Genomic DNA, 23,653 nt, shown 5'->3' with positions numbered 1-23,653 from the left:
GCTCAGCTGTTTAGTGGCTGGGTGACCTCTTGTAAATTACTTAACCTCTCTGAGCCTTATTTTTCCTGTCTATTAAATATGGATACTAATACTTCTTCACAGGATTACAAGCAATAAGATTCCATGTTTAAAGCAGTCTCAAAAGTTACTGATACAAGGTTAATACTCAGTAAATATCAGCTCCCTTGCTCTTTCATAGGTAATAGAAAATTGTCTACAGTAATGGTTAAGAGTCAGGCTATCTGAGTTCAAATCCTAGCTACAATACATTCAAACTGTGTGATGATGGTTATGTTATTAACCCTTATGAGCTTCAATTTCCTCATCTATAAAACAGACATAGTAGGAATATTTTCTAAGGAGAGTTGTTTTAAGAATTAAATTGCATGTAGTATTATGCTTCCTTCATGAAGAAGGGACATTTTTCTATTTTGTTTCACTACTGTATTCCTGGCACCTAGAAGAGAATCCATAAGGGTGGTGTCTTCTGCATATCTGAGATTAATGATGTTTCTCCCAGCAATCTTGATTCCACCTTGTGCTTCATCCAGCCTGGCATTTCACATGATGTACTCTGCATATAAGTTAGATAAGCAGGGTGACAATATGCAGCCTTGATGTACTCTTTTCCTGATTTGGAACCAGTCTGTTGTTCCATGTCCAGTTCTAACTGTTGCTTCCTGACCTGCATACAGACTTCTCAGGAGGCAGGTTAGGTGGTCTGGTATACCCATCTCTTTCAGAATTTTCCACAGTTTGCTGTGATCCACACAGTCAAAAGCTTTGGCATAGTCAATAAAGCAGAGGTAGATTTTTTTTTTTCTGGCAGATAAGTAAAGAAGAACTAAAGAGGCTCTTGATGAAAGTGAAAGAGGAGAGTAAAAAAGTTGGCTTAAAATTCAACATTCAGAAAACTAACATCATGGCATCCAGTCCCATCACCTCATGAGAAACAATATGGGGAAACAATGGAAACAGTGACAGACTTTATTTTCCTGGGCTCCAAAATCACCACAGATGGTGACTGCAGCCATGAAATTAAAAGATGCTTGTTCATTGTAAGAAAAGCTCTGACCAACCTAGACAGCATATTAAAAAGCAAAGACGTTACTTTGCTGACAAAGGCCCGTCTAGTCAAAGCTGTGGTTTTGCAGTAGTCATGTATGGATGTGAGAGTTGGATTATAAAGAAAGTTGAGAACTGAAGAATTAATGCTTTTGAACTGTGGTGTTGGAGAAGACTCTTGAGAGTCCCTTGAACTTCAAGGAGATCCAACCAGTCTATCCTAAAGGAAATCAGTCCTGAATATTCTTTGGAAGGACTGATGCTGAAGATGAATACTTTGGCCACCTGATGTGAAGAACTGACTCCCTGGAAAACACCCTGATGCTGGGAAAGATTGAAGACAAGAGGAGAAGGGGACAGCAGAGGATCAGTTGGTTGGATGGCATCACTGACTCGATGGACATGAGTTTGAGTAAGCTCCCAGGACAGGGAAGCCTGGCGTGCTGCAGTCCATGGGGTTGCAAAGAGTCAGACATGACTGAGCAACTGAACTGATACTGATACTGAGAAAACAATCCAGCACATGGTTAGTTCCCCTTAACTGCCAATAAAAGCTAAATGAGTTAAACATATGCATCATAGAAGGATCATCATAGAAGTTTCAAGTATGCAGCTTTGTCATTAATCACATCTAAGGAGTTCTCTCCTTGTGCCTGCCTTTAGTCTTTTGGCTCTCCAGGCTATATTAAACGATGGATGTTCTCACCATCACTGTAACCTCCAAGGCCCTTGTTATTTAGTCGCTCAGTTGTGTCCGACTCTGTGACCCCATGAACTGTCCTGGCCTTTCCTACACCAAACTTTAGGTATACTGAAACAGTTTCCCCAACATTATTACTCCACTATTAGATTCTTTACTCAAGAGAGACTGTTGAGAAAGTCTTGGTCTGCAACATCTTGAAGTTATTCAAATCCATTACAAAGACCTGTAGGGTATTTCCTGATAACACATTGTGTGCTTTGGTGATTGTTTCTGAAAAGGCAATAGACTTGTAAGTGTTATATGTGTCATGCATATTGGAAGTATACTAAATATATTACTATTTCACTGGGAACTCTCTTGACAATAATGTGAATTGCTGAGGGAACAGAAATCTATCCTTAAAGTATTTCTGACATGAAAGGTGACCGTTGGGCTTCAGGGAAAGTGTTCAAAGTAAGATTGACTTGAGTGACTGAGATGTTCTTAACATCAGCACTGCAAAGGTAGGCCAGGCATTCTTTCACTAGATCCAAGATGCAAGGCAATGCTGAAGGCCTAATTCAAAGGACTGGTGTGATTAAATAAGAGCCTGATAGGAACTGAACCCCGGCCACACAGGACTGTCAGCTGCTTCTGAGACCCACTGGGAATACTCACACCTTTAGGCACACCTTTGTCTTCTGTTCTCTTAACCTAAAATCCCCCTTCTTCAGTTTTCAACTAAATCCTCCTCACCCCCAGTGCTTTAATTCTCATCTCAAACGAGTCTCTTTCTGACTAGCAGAATTTTTCTCAGGTCATTTTTCTCTCCCTTTCTTGCAGCAAAAATTTGATTTCATCTAACCTCAGGGTTTTTTTTGCTGTTTTTTTTTTTTTTTTTCCCCCCTGCAAGTGTGACTTTCCCATAAAATCCTGAGGGACAGGGGACATAACTGAATTAATGCATGTTCCTTCCCTCTACTTAACACAGAGTCAAATCAATGTTGTCATTAAAAAAAAAAATTATTACACTTGGATCGCAAAAGTGCCTGCTAACTCTTAATGCAACTGAATGGAAAGACTTAATACTGCCTGAATGGAAAGAAAAAAATGTAATAATATAAAAGTAAAATTAAAATTAATAAGACATCTTGAAAATTATTTAGTAAACACGATGCAACAGAATGGCCAGATGTCACCCACAGTGAGATCTTACTACGTGGTAGCTAAAACAATAACAGGGCCTGCTGGAAATGCTACTTGATTAATTTATTATATTTACTGAGCACCTACTATAAATCAATCTAGAACCATAAGAAGATTATAGTCTACGAGAAGAAATACATCATATAGGGGTCCAAAAATGCTAGCAAGAAAAATATGTAATTATGTGCTTAAGGTCTGTATAATAATTAGATGAGCAAGTGGAATGCTATAAACAGCATCAGGAAAAAGTGAATCTGGATCTGGGCTTTGTTAACTAAACACATACTGTCCAAGCCAACTGCAGCGGGAAAATCTGGGTCAATTCAGTTAAATTCAATGACCAGACAGTCCATGTAATAAATGGAACTGTAATTTGATGGTAGCCTGGATGTTTGGAAATGCTAACTTTATCATCAGCCTAGCTAATCTGATAAAGCACTACAAAGACATCAGCTGAGTTAACTTGATAATGTGGACTATAAAAGAGGCACTAAAAATACAAGTGGACTTTCCTTATGAATTCTGAAATAAGAAAAAGATAGATACCAAGTTTTCCATTTAGGCTGGTATAATGTCATTTATCCCTCTAGCCCATGTTTCTCTTGGGTACAGTTTCAGGCGATTATAATCAAGTTTAAAAACACCATTAGTGGCAGAAGGCATAAATTTATGATCTAGACTGAGACCTGTATGATCTACAATTACTTCTGATATCATCTGAAACTTTATTTTCTACCATGGATTGTAAACTACAAAATGAATGAGCACGAGAAGAGAAAGGGTATCTGACCAGAAATCACCAGTTCTAGTATCTCAACTGGTATCTACCTCACCTTGTGACCATGAACAAGTTACTTCATTTTTCAAGTTTCAATACTGTATTTATTTAAGAGTTGCCATGTGATCCAGGAATACCCCTCCTGGGTATGTATCCAGAAAGAACTACAATTCAAAAAGATACATGCACCCCAATGTCCATTGCAGCACTATTTACAATAGCCAAGACATGGAAACAACATAAATGTCCATCTCCAGATGAATGGATAAAGAAAATGTGGTATATATACACAATAGAAGCTACTCGGCCATTAAAAATGAATGAAATAATGCCATCTGCAGTCACATGGATGGGCCCGAAATTGTTATACTAAGTGAAGTAAGTAAAAAATAAAAACAAAAAACATATAATATTACTTATATGTGGAATCTAAAATAAGACACAAATGAATTTACCTATGAAACAGAGACAGACTTGTGGTTGTCAATGGGAAGAGGGATAGGGGATGGGTGGATTAGGAGTTTGGAATTAGCAAATGCAAACTATTATTTATAGGATGGATAAACAAGGTCCTGTTGTACAGCACAGGGAAGTATATTCAACATCCTGTGATAAACCATAATGGAAAAGAATATGAAAAAGAATATATATACATACATTACGTGAGAATTAAATGAAATAAGGTAGGGAATGGTTTTGTAAACACTGAAAAATAAAAGTGTAAAATGTCATCACTTCTGTGGCCATGTTGATATCAATATTAATAAAAATGCTTACTATAAAACCTAACAGCTTGAAATGTTATAGAGACTATGCAAAAGGAAGCTCATATTGGGGTCTTGAGAAAATGCATCCTGTCACTTGCTGCTCCTCCAAACAACAGGTAAAAAACCTTCAGTCAGGATAAATGTGAAAAAGAATCTTCAAACACAAGTTTATGAAAACTACAACACGTTTCTTTTGTCAGAATCCCATAGCTTCAGCATAACTAATTCACTACTTTATTCTCTGGGAACCTTCTTAAAAGCTTGAGGCTGTTTGTTACCAACAGATGTAGACATTTATAAACAAAGACCATCTTCACTGAATTATTTTTCACAAATTAAACAAAGGATCCCAAAGAACAGTTCCAAATGTTTACAATCAGCATGCAGAGATACACTCTGCGGGAATACCATTCATTAAAAGCACTGCCTATGGACCTAAAAAGTAATGAGAACAACAGTCCTTGCTACTCAGACTGCTGCTGTTGCATCCGTCCCACTCCCTACCCTAGACAGACCAGTATAAACGTCATCTGAGGGTCATAAAACACTCTCTGAAAGTAAACTTTACCCTATGGGAAGCAAACCCTTCAATGCACCAAATTCCATTTCGTGCCCTGCAGACAGGAATTCTGAAAAGAATATTTTGAAACAGAAAACTCATCTTTTATAGGTGAGCACTTTATCATAGAAACCCAGGAATGGAAAATGGGCTCCTCATCCTCCCAGGCCATCGTGGTTTATAACTCTAAGAATGATGATTATGTTCCAAATTTTAAAGATCCCTAGAAATGGCCATTGTAAAATCTCTCTTGACAGCAAATTTCTATCATAAACACACTATCTTTAAAATTCTTCCATATGTTTAACCTAAGTCTTTCATAGTAGCAACACAATGCTGACTGCACCTTTCTGCTTCAGTGAAAGTATTCATTCATTCTTGTATTCATTCATTCATTTTTTAACCAAATTCAAACAAAATTGTTTTTGAATGAGCATCATGGTAAAGGTCATAGGTAATAGTATAAAAGGTATATGGGGATATGAGAAATATCCTCTGCCCCCTTGAAAAGGCATAAACAACCTTTAACTCTTTATTTGAATCATTATTAAGAGCAATGTATAGAAATAGCTACTCTTTTGTGGAAAATATGGAGGACCGGGGGGACACGTTGAATTGTCCCAAGAACAATAACTAATAAATTTAGACTCTATTTGAGAAACTCGATTGGTCAAATGCTCTAGGTTTTTCAATAGATAAATCTGAAGAAAAAGCAAGTGATGGAGAGTAATCTGTTGGTTAAAAGAAACCTAAAAGATATATTCAGTTTTATAACAAACAGACAAGATAAAGTATGTAGATGTACATTAAATGAAAAACAAAAAAAAACTATTAAACCATCTAGAGATGAATGGATAAGGAAGATGTGGTATGTGTATGTATATCTGTGTGTGTATATGTGTCTGTGTGTATATATATGTGTGTGTATGCATATATGTATATATTCCATTATACATAATATTATATATATATAATAACTCAGTTGTAAAAAGAACAAAATAATGCCATTTGCAGCAATATGGATGGACCTAGAGATTATCATACTAAGCAAAGAAAGTCAAATAAAGAGAAAGATATCACTTACATATGGACTCTAAAAAATGATACAAATGCACTTATTTACAAAACTAAAACAGAATCACAGACATAGAAAACAATTTTATTACTACCAAATGTGGGGGCTAGGGATAAATTAGGAGTTTGAAACTAACAGCTACCTGCTACTATATATAAAACAGATGTGAGTGTGAGTGAGTGAAGTTGCTCAGGCGTGTCCGACTCTTTGCGACCCCATGGACTGTAGCCTACCAGGCTCCTCTGTCCATGGGATTTTCCAGGCAATAGTAGTGGAGTGGATTGCCATTTCCTTCTCCAGGGGATCTTCCCGACCCAGGGATTGAACCTGGGTCTCCGCATTGTAGACAGACGCTTTACCATCTGAGCCACCAGGGAAATCATATAAAAACAGATAAACAAGGATAAATATAGCACAGAGAACTATATTCAATATCTTGCAAAAACCTATAATGGAAGAGACTATTAAAAGAATGTATATATATACACACACATATATATATCTGTATAACTGAATAACTTTGCTATACAGAATAAATTAATACATCATTGTAAATAAGCTATACTTCAATACAACTTTTTTAAAAACTATTAAAAATACTAGGCATTTACTGCTCTAAGAGCAAGATAATAGTTACTTATTGGAGGAAGATAATAATAGTTACTTCTTGGAAGAGGCACCTGGAAGAGATTCTAGGGGTCTGGCAGAATTCTCTTTCTTGATTTGATGTTGGTTATAACGATATTCTCCTTAATATAATTCATTAAGCCAAACATTTGTTTTGGTGATCTTAAGTATTTGTGTTTTGTTTTTCAAGAAGCATTTATCAACATGGAACAATGAGAACCCCTACACACTGCCAGTGGAAATGCAAAATGTCAAAGTGACTTTGTTTTTTTTTGTTTTTTTTTTTTTTTATTTTAAGACAGACTTTATTTCAGCAAACATTTATATTTCTTTTTTTTTTATTTTATTTTATTTTTAGACTTTACATAACTGTATTAGTTTTGCCAAATATCAAAATGAATCCACCACAGGTGGAAAACAGCTTGGCAGTTTCTTGTAAAGTTGAGCACAGGCTTACGATATGACTCAGTTATCCCATTTTTAGGAATTTGTCTAGGAGAAATGAAAGCACATTAAGACTTGGGTATGAAAGTTGTGTGTTTAGAGCAACTTTTATAATCACCAAATATGGAAGAAACCCTTCAACAGACGAGTGGACAAACAAACGGTGGTACCATTATTTCTATACAAGGGAATACAACTAAGGAAAGAAAGGGGAAGAAGCCCGGACACAGGCAACACCGGGCTGCATCTCAAAAGACCTGCTAAGTGAAAGCAACCAGATACGCAGAAAAGGTAAATGCTTTATAACTTAAACAAGAAGAATTTCTGGAAAAGGCAAAACTAAAAAGACAGAAATCAGATCAGTCATTGACAGGGTCTTAGGGTGTGGAGAGGGAACAGACAATAAAGGGAAATGAAGGAACTTTTCAGGGGCATGGACATATTCCGTATCTTGACTGTAGTAGTAATCATATGACATATGCTTGTCAAAACTGATCCAACTATACATTTAAAAAATGGATTTTCTGTAAACTTGAACCAAAAAGCACTTATTATTTAGAGCAGGAATGAATTTAGTTTTCAATTTTAAAATAAAATCTATTCTCCCGTATCTTGCATTTACTTTCTTAAAAGAAAAATGTTTTGGGTGGGTATAGTACATTGAGTCATAATCGGTAATTGAAAAAAAAAGTTTGGAGGAGGGACTAAATCACTAGTATTTTTACTGAGGACTATGCCTTCAGAGAAATTGTTTAGAAGTGGGAACAATTCTGGTTGTCATAAAGTTCTCCCTGTTCCAGCTTTCCCCCAAACTAGTTCAAATAAATCCTAAAGCAGACAATATCAGAGCTGAGAGCAATAATGGTTATGTTCATAGCAGAGGATCTTTGCTTCCTTTTACCAGCCAGATTTCTCACGATTCAATCTGACTATCCTCAACAGAAATATTTCATCTAGGCTTGGCAGTTTTCTCATCTCGACTTCTCCAGAGTCAAGTAACCAAAATGGACATGGTGAAACCGTTCCAAAAAATGTCATCGTCCTCACAACGTGGAGAATAAGACGATCCACTTCAAGTTCTCAATATGAAACCTGGTGGTTAGGACTTCAGGGAGCCCTGGTTATAATAGTGTAATTATAACTTCACTCAAGAAATGCATTTCAGTTCTAAAACATGGCCTTTTCAAAAGCCTAAAAAGCATTATAAAACTATAATGCAATTCAACTTCCTCATTTTACAAATGAGTGAAATGAGATCCAGAAAGGTCAAACTATTTAACCACAGTTATTAAGCTAGTTAGGAGTAGGGCTAGAATGAGCTATTAGAAAACCTCATATTCCATAGGATAGGTCTCCTTGAAATGAAATTGGAACTGTATTCTATGTTAATACAGTTTTTTCTATCAGACATGGATAACGGGCAATATAACTTTCACACTGCCTACTCAACAACATATACTTCTGTTAAATTTTTCTTTTCATTTTGATGAGATCATCACATATTTTGCAGAGGCAGAACTACAAGGGAATCAAGGAATGTTTCACATTAAGTTAGAAGCTGCTCAGGGAGCTATAAAAGGCCTCCTTTCTTTCCATCATCTGTATAATTCATTTCAGACCCTCTCTGCTTTGTTCAGGTGAGGACTTATTCACTATATCACTAAGATACACATTTCTGACATCAAAGTATGATTCTTATTATGTTAACCAAGCATTTAAAAAGATGCCATGCCATTTATTCCATCTGTTGCCATTTGAAGAGAAGTTATTTGACTAATGTTGTTTTGACATTTTTACTTTTTAGTTGTGGCCTGTGGAATGTGGGATCTAGTTCCATGTCCTTGCATTGGGAGCATAGAGTCTTAGCCACTGGACCACCAGGGAAGTCCCACGTCATTTTAAACTTCTGGTAGATTTACCCAGAGGAGCAAGTGAGAAGCCTCCATTTTTATGACAAGTCTCAGCCAGAAATATTGCTGATCATGTGGAACCAGTAACTCCAAATCAATAGGAAAGCACCTTTTACATTCATCAGGAGAACAAGGCACTCAGGAGAGCCAGCCTCAGTGACAGGTTAAAGTTGACAAACATTCTGGGAACCGAGCAAATGGAAAATAGGAGCAGAAGAGCCTTGTGCTGCTGACTGCCCAAAGGTCAGCTGACAGGTATTCTCATCTTCTTATGTTTCACTCCTTCTCAAGATGTAGGGAAAATGTTCTTTTAATGCACCAGACAGATACAGACGTAGAAAGGAATATGTGGGCAGAACAATGAAAGGTGTATTACTTTCACCACCCTTATGGCAGAAAGTGAAGAAGAACTAAAGAGCCTCTTGATGAAAGTGAAGAGGAGAGTGAAAAAGTTGGCTTAAAGCTCAACATTCACAAAACTAAGATCATGACATCTGGTTCCATCACTTCCTGGGAAATAGATGGGGAAACAGTGGCTGACTTTCTTTTTTGGGCTTCAAAATCACTGCAGATGGTGATTGCAGCCATGAAATTAAAAAACGCTTACTCCTTGGAAGAAAAGTTATGACCAACCTAGATAGCATATTAAAAAGCAGAGGCATTACTTTGTCAACAAAGGTCCATCTAGTCAAGGCTATGGTTTTTCCAGTAGTCATGTATGGATGTGAGAGTTGGACTGTGAAGAAAGCTGAGTGCTGAAGACTTGATGCTTTTGAACTGTGGAGTTGGAGAAGACTCTTGAGAGTCCCTTGGACTGCAAGGAGATCCAACCAGTCCATCCTAAATGATATCAGTCCTGGGTGTTCATTGAAAGGACTGATGTTGAAGCTGAAACTCCAATACTTTGGCCATCTGATGCGAAGAGATGACTCATTTGAAAAGACCTTGATGCTGGGAAAGATTGAGGGCTGGAGGAGAAGGGGACAACGGAGGATGAGATGGTTGGATTGCCTCACTGACTCAATGGACATGGGTTTGGGTAGACTTCAGCAGTTGGTGATGGATAGGGAGGCCTGGTGTGCTGCAGTTGATGGGGTCGCAAACAGTCAGACACGACTTAGCAACTCAACTGAACTAATTACTTTCTTCAACACACACTTCTATGTCAGGTGCCTACAGCTTCCAAATGAGCAACAGAAAATGAACCCTAGGATTCCATAAAGTCTCTGACATATGATAATGCGAACAGCGGCCAGTGAAGGAGTTAAGTGGTAAAACCAGCTCCATGTATGTCTCCTTGAAGTTCAGCAAGCAGCAGACTGCACTTAAGCACAGCAATCAACTGTGAGAGGCCAAATCCCCTTACAGTAAGCAAAGAAATTGCTTCAGCTTCAAGGCAGCAGATAACAGTGCAAGAGAAGGTCAAAACAGGTGCTGAGAAATTCTGCCAGCTTGGATTCCATTTGGGTGATTTTTAAGTATCTTGGTCAATTATGAGTGACAAAGTTTAATTGTTCCTGTTACTGAAATTTCCACTGCATGGCATAGACACACACACACCCACATACACATACCCACCGGCCTGGAATATTTCATGGCCGCAGAAAAACACTGATTTCTGATGCTTTGGGTGTGATGTGATTTGCTAACTGTAGATCGCTTACAAAACATGTCTGCCTGATGGTGAGTCTACCAGGTTGATTCTAATTTAAAGTTTCAGATATATATTGCAGCATCGAGTTTCCACATGATGATCACATATGTTATTACTGCTAGTTTCACTACTCAATTATTTATTTCTTTTGATTTGACTCATGTCTTTGCATGAAAACATACATTAGTAAATATGAAGTATGGCTGTCCAGAATTTAGACAAATGTCCCTTCATTTACAGCTAAACTTAAAATGTGTTGTTGGATTCCTAGATGTACATACAGCTTCTCCACCTGGAGTTTATAGTTTTGAGGACACATACTGTATTCTGGGCTTCCCTTGTGACTCAGCTGGTAAAGAATCCACCTGCAATGTGGGAGACCTGGGTTCAATCCCTGGGTTGGGAAGATCCCTTTGAGAAAGGAAAGGCTACCCACTCCAGTTCACAAAGAGTCAGACACAGCTGAGTGATTTTCACTTTCACTGTATTCTATCTTATTGTGCATACAATAAAAGTACTTGATTGTCTAATATGAACAGCAGCTTTCAGTAATAACCTATGCACTGATTAGATTGTTTCCTAAGGGACCAACACAAATACTTGTGCAAATAATGCATGCTTTGTATGAAATTAGTACTCTGTAGACTTGCTTATCAGAGAAGGCAATGGCACCCCACTCCAGTACTCTTGCCTGGAAAATCCCATGGACGGAGGAGCCTGGTAGGCTACAGTCCATGGGGTCACTAAGTCGGACAAGACTGAACGACTTCACTTTCCCTTTTCACTTTCATACATTGGAGAAGGAAATGGCAACCCACTCCAGTGTTCTTGCCTGGAGAATCCCAGGGACAGGGGAGCCTGGTGGGCTGCCGTCTATGGGGTCGCACAGAGTTGGACACGACTGAAGTGACTTAACAGCAGCAGCAGCAGACTTGCTTATATCTTCACAAGTCTGTTTTTTAGAAATTAATGATTAGTTCAGTTCAGTCACTCAGTCGTGTCCAACTCTTTGCAACCCCATGGACTGCAGCAAGCCAGGCCTCCCTGTCCATCACCAACTCCCAGAGTTTACTCAAACTCATGTCCATTGAGTTGGTGATGTCATACAACCATCTCATCCTCTGTTGTTGTACCCTTCTCCTCTGGCCTTCAATCTTTTCCAGCATCAGAGTCTTTATAGATCAGTCAGTTCTTCCAATCAGGTGGCCAAAGTACTGGAGTTTCAGCTTCAGCATCAGTCCTTCCAATGAATATTCAGGACTGATTTCCTTTAGGATGGACTGGTTGGATCTCCTTGCAGTCCAAGGGACTCTCAAGAGTCTTCTCCAACTCCACAGTTCAAAAGCATCAATTCTTTGGCGCTCAGCTTTCCTAAAAATCCAACTCTCACATCCATACATGACTACTGGAAAAACCATAGCTTTGACTAGATGGATCTTTGTTGGCAAAGGAATGTCTCTGTTTTTTAATATGCTGTCTAGGTGGGTCATAACTTTTCTTCCAAGGAGCAAGCATCTTTTAATTTCATGGCTGCAGTCACCACCTGTAGTGATTCTGGAGCCCCCCAAAATAAAGTCTATCACTGTTTCCATTGTTTCCCCATCTATTTGCCATGAAGTGATGGGACCGGATGCCATGATCTTAGTTTTATGAAGGTTGAGTTTTAAGCCAACTTTTTCACTCTCCTCTTTCAGTTTCTTCAAGAGGCTCTTTAGTTCTTCCTCACTTTCTGCCATAAGGGTGGTGTCATCTGCATATCTGAGGTTATTGATATTTCTCCTGGCTATCTTGATTCCACCTTGTGCTTCATCCAGCCTGGCATTGCACATGATGTACTCTGCATATAAGTTAAATAAGCAGGGTGACAATATAAAGCCTTGACGTACTCCTTTTCCTATTTGGAACCAGTCTGTTGTTCCACGTCCAGTTCTAACTGTTGCTTCCTGACTTGCATACAGATTTCTCAGGAGGCAGGCCAGGTAGATGGTATTCCCATCTCTTGAAGAATTTTTCACAGTCTGTTGTGATCCACACACTCAAAGGCTTTGGCATAGTCCATAAAGCAGAAGTACATGTTTTTCTGGATCTCTCTTGCTTTTTTCATGATCCAACAGATGTCGGCAATTTAATCTCTGGTTCCTGTGCCTTTTCTAAATCCAGCTTGAACATCTGGAACTTCATAATTCACATACTGTTGAAGCCTGGCTTGGAGAATTTTGAGCATTACTTTGCTAGTGTGAGATAAGTGCAATTGTGCAGTAGTTTGAGCATTCTTTGGCATTTCCCTTCTTTGGGATTGGAATGAAAACTGACCTTTTCCAGTCCTGTGGCCATTACTCCACTTCAATACACCCCACCTGGTCAATGCCACTTCATTCACTCAAGGTGGAGTAATGAGTTGTGCTCACTCACTCAGTCGTGTCCAACTCTTTGCAACCCTTTGGACTGTAGCCCGCCAGGGATTTCCCAGGCAAGAATACTAGAGTGGATTGCTATTTCCTCCTCCAGGGGATCCTTCTAACCCACGACTGAACCCATGTCTCCTGAATTGCAGGAGGATTCTTTACCTACTGAGCCGTTGCAGGAGTAATGAAACTGGGGTTCAAACACTAATTCTCTACACAGGAAGGAAGGAAGTGCCATAGCCTCAGTTTGCACCATTAACCTTGGATGGCTTGACAATCACAGTTCAAACAGTGCAAAGAAAATTATAGAATTATAGGGAGGAATCACAAAGCCAACCCCACATAAAATATGTCCAGACATGTATACAACACAGACAATGGGTTAAACAATCACTCTGACATCTGGAAAGCATCTTTGATTTAATCACTAAATTATAAGAGAAGTACTTCTTATTGCATCTGGCTTGATTTATGCCTTCATCTATGGGGAAGGCTAAATTTGACAGCATCCCTTTTCTTCTCTGAATTTACATTAAAGAAAGTAAATGGTCTACATCAAGTTTGTTATGGCTGCCTGAATCACCGTCAGTGACGGCAATTTCTGATTTATGAGTTTATAGATAATTATGTAACCTCTGGCCACATTTTTTTTTAATTGCCCAAATTCTGGACTCCTGCTAATCATTATACCCTAATCAGAGGTCAAGAGGGAGGAAGGGCTTATAGATGAAGGTTTGGTGGTGACATAAAAGAGAACTACTCATTTAACACTTGAATAGATTTTTAGCACCTAAGTGATCTCGTTACTCATTACCACAGATAATCACAACCAGGTTTGCCCAGTGCTTCTAGCCACCAAGCCCATCACCTAAATGAAATTGTATAAAATCAAGCCTCCAAATCATTCTGAATCGTTCATTCCGACACCTGAACTCTACTTCACACATGTACCTAATTGTCCTATCTTCTAACTTCATTATTCATTTTTTCCCTTTAATGCCTCATGTCATTCCTGAACCTGAGCCTCAGAATCTCCTTGACTACCGTTTAGATTCTCCCATGGATACAGTATGATCAAAAACACCATGAAAATACCTCATTCAACTCAGCCCAGGCCTCAATATCTCATACCTCTGTGCTCTAGGTTCATAAAAGAGTATTAGAAAGATACAACACACGTATACTTACTTGTCCCCATGAAATTGAGATATAAGGCTTGAGAACACTGAGCAGTGAAGTTCTGCCTATTTTACTTGTTTTCACACAGACATGGACCAAACATTCCTAATTCATGTAGTGTGAAGCTGCTGAACTTCATAGACATAAGTGACATAGCAGACACAGTAATACTTTTACATATTAATCATAATTTGCACTATCTTGGACCATTGTCTATCATATCCTTCAATGCCATCCCTGGAGGGGTCTATGAAATGCATTCTACTACGAGTTTACTGCCAAAGATAATGTTTCTAAAGAGTAGTAGCCTTTGTCTCTGAGGTAACAATTACATGTCCTCCTGCGCTTTCCTTTTAATCATGTCTGCCATGAATCTTAGAGCTAAATTAAGTGCCCACTCTCAGAAAGCATGCTTCCCTTTTGTGGTCCTCATTTTCTGTTTTTATTTTAATAGTCTTATTGTAAAACTGCCTTTTATTGTAAGTCACATCATGTCCTTTGAAAAGATAGACTATTACATTATTTTTAAAAATAAACTCACCCCACGAACAATACCCAAAGTATGTCTACAGTACACCTCAGATATCATGTACTAAAAATAAAAAGACTTGTAGACTATAAAAGTTTTAAATTCAATACAATTATTTGAATTATAGAACTTATTTACGTGAGCATTTAGATACTGACCATGCCCCAGGTTGGTACATGCAGTTCATGGGGTCACAAAGAGTCGGACACGGCTTAGCGACTGAACAACAGCAACAAACGTCTCGGGTGATGTGCTGTAGACATGTTTTGTAGTAGTGAGGAATTTATAAAGACTTAGAGTACAGTAACAGGACTGTTTAAATAAGCCTAACTAGAGACATCTTACAAACCAAAGTTTAAAATGTGAAAGGCCATCAGCAGCGGTTTAGTGCATCTACTTGAATTATTCTGTAATTATCTTTTCTGTTACATATGCTTTCTCCCCCATCTTTTGCTGATTTACATTAGTTGTCTGGCTGTAACTGGCCTTGAACTTTCAGTGTCAAAGAAGCTTACCAAGAAAACTGATTATGTTGAGGGAAAAAAAAATCTTCACAAAAGCAGTATGTAAAACAAACCACTATTTGTTTTACAAATAATTATCTTCTTTTTCAGCCTAGGATGTAGCATCCACTCTTCTACAACTCAGATCTGAATGGGATTGTCATCTGATTTACAGCAGATGGCCTGGCATCATAGGAAAATAATTTACTGTGCTGATGCCTCTCGTTCTGTAAATCAATAGCTTGAATACAGAGACATCTCAATTAGATGGTACAAGGGTAGCAGGATCTGCACCCTCCTTTCTTATATCATTAAAATGGCAAGTATTACAAAGCGGTACTTGTTTCAAAGTTGCTTCAGGGGGTGGGGGAGGAGCTATTATTTCAAGGTGGGAGACATAAAGTGAGAGTTGCCATCAAACACAATGAAAAATTGAGCACAAGGCTGTATAAGTAATAGCCTGTGAGGGGTGGGACATGCATTTGTTAAAGTATTGATTGGTGCATTTCTACAGCACCTGTATTATCATGGGCTCCAAGAGTTGAACAGGGTGTTAAATTATGACTCTGAACACATAGGAGTCATCCATCCTTTCTACCCTATTCCTCCAAGATGCCTCTAAACCAAAATCGCACACATTCATGGTACGAGCCACCATGAGATAAATCATCCAAAGGCTCAATTCTTCCTGCAACACAGATAAAACTGTTACCAATAGAAAAGCCTCATGATGAGGAAGCAAAATTATCCATCACCAATTTTATCCAAATCCCAATGGTAAATCCAAGCAAGACAGAGCTTGCTGAAGAAAATCTTAGGGCAACTTTTAAAATTTGAATCTGAGACAGCCTTATGAGGGAGAAAAGAGTTAAAAATTATTTTCCTGGTTTTTGCAAAGTGAAGTAAAACACAAAAATGAAAACAAAGTCCCTCATAGGGTGCCTAGATCTGATTCTAGGACTGTAATCACACAAGTTTGTGTTTCTTATGCGAAACCGAAGAGATTTTAAATAATAGGTTGAAACTTTACCTGGCCTCATATTAACCATATTTGAAAGTTGAAAGATTTTTACTGTGCTGACATTAACCAAAGAGTTACTTTTTCCAAATTATTTTGAATTCGTTATGTTTTTTAAAGGAAAACGCTGATTATAATTTTAACAGATTCTAAAAATTTCTCTAAATAAAGAGTAAGAGTTTACTGGAAGATTCACACTCTCTCTACCTGAAAATCGGACAATAAGCCCAGTGAAACTGCATCCTCCTGGCTGGGCTTTCCCAGATCACACCTGCAGGCCACACAGCCCACTCATCTTACTTTGGAAAGATACTTTGAAGAGCCATTAGGGAAGAAAAGATAACTAAATTCAACAAATTCAAGTCTGAGGTACAGATAGAAAGTTCCAGAAGACTGGTCCAAATGCAATAGGATGGCTTGGCTAGAAGCTAAACTGTTGGTCATTAGCTTCTCAAATATAACACGAGCTTGCACAGTGGAAATTCAAGCAAAGGTGTAACTGGTACAGGGAGCAATGCACCTCAGGAAGCAAGATGCTCCGGACAGAACAGTACCTGGAGAACTGCTGCTGCAGCCCGCGCATCTGAATTCTGTTGCGCTCAGACTCCAGTGTCACCTCCTGCAAGCGCTTCTCACTCTGAAGACGCAAGTGTCTCTCCTCTTCCAATTCATGTATCAGCTTCTCATGCTGTAAAAGGCACACAGGGGATGGCTTTTAAGGTGTTTCTTAAATATTACTAAAAAATAATTAGTAGTCACTTTTGGTTACTAAATCCTACCTTGGACTTTATATATTAATTAATTTCGTCCTCATTGCAACCTCATGAAGTAGGTTCTAGTATTAATCTCTTGTTATCTAGGAAACCAAGGATCCAAGACATCAAAGTAGTTTGTCATAAAAACAAATAAGGTAACAAGTATTCAATCCTGGTTGATTTGACTCCAATGCCTGAATGATTTCCACCAAATCAGGTGGCTTCCTAGGCAGAGATGAAGACCGATGACTGAATAATGCCATACTAGCAAATGCATACCATTTTGAGTAGTAACGAGTAAGTTTTTTGTTGGCTGTTGAGAATGATTTCATCTCTTCAATCTCTTGTAATACTTTAAAGGGAACATTTCTGTATTATATACAGACATTCCAACTTAATTATACCATGGAGCTGATGAGGATAAGGTTAAAGAACTATTTTATATTTGCCTAAATAGATTTTCACAGATAGAAACTGGTTAAATCACAAACCAGTGATTACAATGTATAAATTATTAATTTATAAATTACAAATAAAGTGGTTTATTTGTAATCCCAGAAAATGAGCTCCTCATAAATGGACATCAGGTGTTAAAAAGAGGGACTGGATGACCCAGGATAAATGGTTCAGCAAAATCCCACTTCAGGAACAGGTAAAAAGCACACATGCTCAGATCCTGACATTATGGACTCAGCTAAAACTAACAACTTTTTTTGTTTTTGTTTTGCTGTTGTTGCTGCCTTTTCTTTTTTTAAAGCATGTCATGCTATTATGGTTATGGATATTACTAAATTAAGTACTTTGTGTATAGCATATATAATCAACAATGATAATCAAAGACAATGCCTGATTATCAGGGACCAACATTCTTCAAGGGAAAGAATGAAAGCAGAGACTTGAATCTCTAAATAAATCAAACACTATGACTCTGTACATTGAATTACCTAGATGAAACCTGATCCACTGTATCATTCATGGAATAAAAAATTCTTCTGAGGGCCATGAATGAAACAGACCATTTCTAGAAAAAAAAATCAAGGTCTTCTAAAAATACTTCACACTCTGTGCATCGGCAACTTTGACTATATTCTCTCTCCTGTGTAAAAAGCCTGCTCTATTGGGTCCGGAGCATCAGCTGCGTGGCGCTGGAGAGACTTTGAGGAGATACCCCCACGCCCAGTGGCAAAGGAGAAGCCCCAGTAAGATGGTTGCTGCTGCTAAGTCGCTTCAGCCGTGTCCGACTTTGTGCGACCCCATGGACTGCAGCCTACCAGGCTTCTCCATCCATGGGATTCTCCAGGCAAGAACACTGGAGTGGGTTGCCATTTCCTTCTCCAATGCATGAAAGTGAAAAGAGAAAGTGAAGTCGCTTAGTCGTGTCCGATTCTTAGTGACCCCATGGACTGCAGCCTAACAGGCTCCTCCATCCATGGGATTTTCCAGGCAAGAGTATTGGAGTGGGGTGCCATTGCCTTCTCCCAGTAAGATGGTAAGAGGGAGTAAATCGCATTTAGAATCAAACCACATACACGCCAGAGAGGCTCATAGGGGTCAAACAAACCATGTGTGCACCAGGACCCAGAGACCCCACAGAGACTAAGACAGAACCATGTTTAAGTGTCTCTTGTGGAGGTACGGGTCAGCAGTAGACTGCCGCAGGGGCAAAGGCTCTGGGTGTAGTAGACCAGAGTGCACCATAAGTCTTCTTGGAGGACGTTGCCATTAACCCCACCACAGACCCTCCAGAACTTACACAGGACTGGGGAAACAGATGCATGGAGGTCACAAACAGAACCTCGTGAGCACCAGGACCCAGGAGAAAGAAGAAGTGACCCCACAAGACACTGACCCAGACTCGTCCGTGAGTGTCCAGGAGTCTCCAGTGGAGGCATGGGTCCGCGGTGGCCTGCTGCAAGGCTGGGGGCGCTAGTGTAGCAGTGCATGCGTGAGCCTTTTGAAGGAGGTCGCCATTATCTTCATTACCTCCACCACAGTTTCAGTTCAGTTTAGTCACTCATTTGTCCCCAACTCTTTGTGACCCCATGGACTGCAGCAAGCCAGGCGTCCCTGTCCATCACCAACTCCCAGAGTTTACTTAAACTCATGTCCATTGAGTCAGTGATGCCATCCAACCATGTCATCCTCTGCTGTATCCTTCTCCTCCCACCTTCAATCTTTCCCAGCATCAGGGTCTTTTCAAATGAGTCAGTTCTTCCAATCAGATAGCCAAACTACTGGAGTTTCAGTTTCAGCATCAGTCCTTCCAATGAATATTCAGGACTGATTTTCTTTAGGATTGACTGGTTGGATCTCCTTGCTGTCCAAGGGACTCTCACGAGTCTTCTCCAACTCCACAGTTCAAAAGCATCAATTCTTTGGCGCTCAGCTTTCCTAAAAATCCAACTCTCACATCCATACATGACTACTGGAAAAACCATAGCTTTGACTAGATGGATCTTTGTTGGCAAAGAAATGTCTCTGCTTTTTCATAAGCTGTCTAGGTGGCCCCAGGTAAATAACAGGGAGGGAACACAGCCCTACCCATCAGCACAAAATTGGATTAAAGTTTTACTGAGTATGGCCCCACACATCAGAACAAGACCCAGTTTCCCCCTCAGTCAGACTCTCCCATCAGGAAGCTGCTATAAGCCTCTTATCCTTCCCAATCAGAGGGCAGAGAGACTGAAAACCATAATCAGAGAAAACTAACCAATCTGATCACATGGACCACAGTCTTGTCTAACTCAGTGAAACTATGAGCCATGCCCTGTAGGATCACCCAAGATGAATGAATCATGGTGGAGAGTTCTGACAAAATGTGATCCACTGGAGAAGAGAATGGCAAACCACTTCAGTATTGCCTTGAGAATCCCATGAACAGTATGAAAAGGCAAGAAGATATGACAATGAAAGCTGAACTCCCCAGGTCGGTAGGTGCCCAATGTGCTACTGGAGATCAGTGGAGAAATAACTCCGAAGGAATGAAAAGATGGAGTCAAAGCAAAAACAACATCCAGTTGTGGATGTGACTGATGATGAAAGTAAAGTCCGATGCTGTAAAGAGCAATATTGCAATAGGAACCTGGAATGTTAGGTTCATGAATCAAGGTAAATTGGAAGTGGTCAAACAGGAGATGGCAATAGTGAATGTCGACATTCTAGGAATCAGTGAACTAAAATGGACTGGAATGGGAGAATTTAACTCAAATGACCATTATATCTATTACTGTGGGCAAGAATCCCTTAGAAGAAATGGAGTAGCCATCACAGTGAACAAAAGAGTCCGAAATGCAGTACTTGGATGCAATCTCAAAAATGACAGAATGATCTCTGTTCTTTTCCAAGGCAAACCATTCAATATCACAGTAATCCAAGTCTATGCACCAACCAATAATGCTGAAGAAGTTGAACTTGAATGGTTCTATGAAGACCAATAAGACCTTTGAGAACTAACACCCAAAAAAGATGTCCTTTTCATTATAGAGGACTGGAATGTAAAAGTAAGAATTCAAGAAATACCTGGAGTAACAGGCAAATTTGGCCTTGGTGTACAGAATGAAGCAGGGCAAAGGCTAATAGAGTTATGCCAAGAGAATGCACTGGTCATAACAAACACCCTCTTCCAACAACAAAAGAGAAGACTCTACACATGGACATCACCATATGCTCAATACTGAATTCACATTGATTGTATTTTTTGCAACTAAAGATGGAGAAGCTCTATACAGTCAGCAAAAACAACACCAGGAGCTGACTGTGGTTTCAGATCATGAATTCTTATTGCCAAATTCAGACTTAAATTGAAGAAAAGAGAGAAAACCACTAGACCACTCATGTATGACCCAAATCAAATCCCTTATCATTATGCAGTGGAACTGAGAAATAGATTCAAGGTATTAGATCTGATAGACAGAGTGCCTGATGAACTATGGACGGAGGTTTGTGACCCTTTACAGGAGACAGGGATCAAGACTATCCCCAAGAAAAAGAAATGCAAAAAGGCAAAGTGGTTGTCTGAGGAGGCTTTATAAATAGCTGTGCAAAGAAGAGAAACAAAAAGCAAATGAGGAAAGAAAAGATATACACACTTGAATGCAGAGTTCCAAGGAGTAGCGAGGAGAGATAAGAAAGCCTTCAGTATCAGTGCAAAGAAATAGAGGAAAACGATAGAATGGGAAAGACTAGAGATCTCTACAAGAAAATTAGAGATACCAAGGGAACATTTTATGCAAAGATGGGCACAATAAAGGACAGAAATGGTATGGACCTAACAGAAGCAGAAGATATTAAGAAGAGGTGGCAAGAGTACACAGAAGAACTATACAAAAAAGATCTTCACAACCTAGATAATCACAATGGTATGATCACTCACCTAGAGCCAGACAATCTGGAATGCAAAGTCAAGTGGGCCTCAGGAAGCATCACTACGAACAAAGCAAGTGGAGGTGATGGAATTCCCATTGAGCTATTTCAAATCCTCAAAGATGATGCTGTTAAACTGCTGCATTCAATATGCCAGGAAATTTGGAAAACTCAGCAGTGGCCACAGGACTGCAAAAGGTCAGTTTTCATTCCAATCCCATAGAAGGGCAATGAAAAAGAATGCTGAAACTACTGCACAATTGCACTCATCTCACATGCTAGAAAAGTAATGCTCAAAATTCTCCAAGCCAGGCTTCAACAGTATGTGAATCATGAAATTCCAGATGTTCAAGCTGGATTTAGAAGAGGCAGAAGAACCAGAGGTCAAATTGCCAACATCTGCTGGATCATCAAAAAAGCAAGAGAGTTCCAGAAAAACATCTACTTCTGTTTTATTGATGATGCCAAGTCATTTGACTGAGTGACCACAACAAACTGGAAAATTCTTAAAGAGATGGGACTACCAGACCACATGACTTGCCTCCTGATAAAACTGTATGCAGGTCATGAAGCAACAGTTAGAAATGGACATGGAACAACAGACTGGTTCCAAATTGGGAAAAGAGTACATCAAGGCTGTTTACTGTCACCCTGCTTATTTAACATATGCAGAGTACATCATGAGAAACTCTGGGCTAGATGAAGCACAAGCTGGAATCAAGATGGCCAGGAGAAATATCAGTAACCTTAGATACGCGGATGACACCACACTTATGTCAGAAAGTGAAGAACTAAAGAGCCTCGTGATGAAAGTGAAAAAGGAGAGTGAAAAAGTTGGCTTAATATTCAACATTCAGAAAACAAAGATCATGGCATCTGGTCCCATCACTTCATGGCAAATAGATGGGGAATCAATGGAAACAGTGACAGACCTTATTTTGGGGGGGCTCCAAAATCACTGCAGATGGTGACTGCAGCCATGAAATTAAAACACACTTGATCCTTGGAAGAAAAGCTACAACCCACCTAGACAGCATATTAAAAAGCAGAGACATTCCTTTGCCAGCAAAGGTCCATCTAGTCAAAGCTATGGTTTTTCCAGTACTCATGTATGGATGTGAGAGTTGGACTTTTAGGAAAGCTGAGCACCAAAGAATTGATGCTTTTGAACTGTGGAGTTGGAGAAGACTCTTGAGAGTCTCTTGGACTGCAAGAAGATCCAACCAGTCCATCCTAAAGGAAATCAGTCCTGAATATTCATTGAAAGGACTGATGTTAAAGCTGAAACTCCAATACTTTGGCCACCTGATTTGATGAACTGACTCATCTATAAAGACCTGATGCTGGGAAAGACTGAAGGTGGGAGGAGAAGGATACGGCAGAGGATGAGATGGTTGGATGGCATCACCAACTCAATGGACATGAGTTTGAGTAAACTCTGGGGATTGGTGATGGATAGGGAGGCCTGGCCTGCTGCAGCCCATGGGGTTGCAAAGAGTCATAAAAGACTGAGCAACTGAACTGAACTGAATGGACTGGGAAGATCCCTTTGAGAAAATGGCTACCCATTCCAGTACTCTTTTCTGGGAAATCTCAAGGACAGAGGAGCCTGGCGGGCTACCATGTGGTAAGAGTCAGACATGATTTAATGACCAAACAAAAACAACAAAGGGGCTTCCCAGGTGGCTTAGTGGTAAAGAATCCATCAGCAGTGCAGGAGACGCAGGAGACATTGGTTTGATCTCTGTGCCTGGAAGATCCTCTGGAGGAGGGCATGGCAACCCACTCCAGAACATTTTTCTGGAGAATCCCATTGACAGAGGAAACTGACAGGGTAAAGTCCATAGGGTCTCAAAGAGTCAGACAGGACTGTAGCGAATGAGTGCACATACAACAATAACAAAAATTCAAAGCCTAGGGTTCCTTCCAGACTCAGTTTTATGTATTTTGGATATCAACCCTTTTCCAGATAGATGATTTGCAAATAGTTTCTCCTATTTGATTGCTTTTTAATTTTATTGATGGCTTCTTTTACTGTGCAGAAGCTCTTTAGTTTGATGTAGTCCCACTTGTGTGTTTCTGCTTTTGGTAACAGATTCAAAAGATCATCACCAAGACCAATGTCAAGGAGCTTT

The 23,653-nt window shown here is 39.4% G+C and overlaps 1 protein-coding gene across 7 annotated transcripts in view; it reads right to left on the bottom strand.

The window, feature by feature from the left end:
* The window catches only part of NCKAP5 (NCK associated protein 5), a 1,209,945-nt gene that overhangs the window by 512,091 nt on the left and 674,201 nt on the right, over positions 1-23,653 (bottom strand). For all 7 annotated transcript variants that reach the window (XM_044936196.2, XM_025261907.3, XM_044936194.2 and 4 more), the window contains exon 5: positions 16,956-17,089. In XM_044936196.2, coding sequence (XP_044792131.2) covers positions 16,956-17,089 — 134 coding nt within the window. The remainder of the gene's footprint in view (positions 1-16,955; positions 17,090-23,653) is intronic.

This window comes from Bubalus bubalis, chromosome 2 (assembly GCF_019923935.1).
Source record: "Bubalus bubalis isolate 160015118507 breed Murrah chromosome 2, NDDB_SH_1, whole genome shotgun sequence".
In the NCBI taxonomy this organism is placed as follows: Eukaryota; Metazoa; Chordata; class Mammalia; order Artiodactyla; family Bovidae; genus Bubalus; species Bubalus bubalis.
This window is presented reverse-complemented; position numbering and strand designations above follow the sequence as displayed.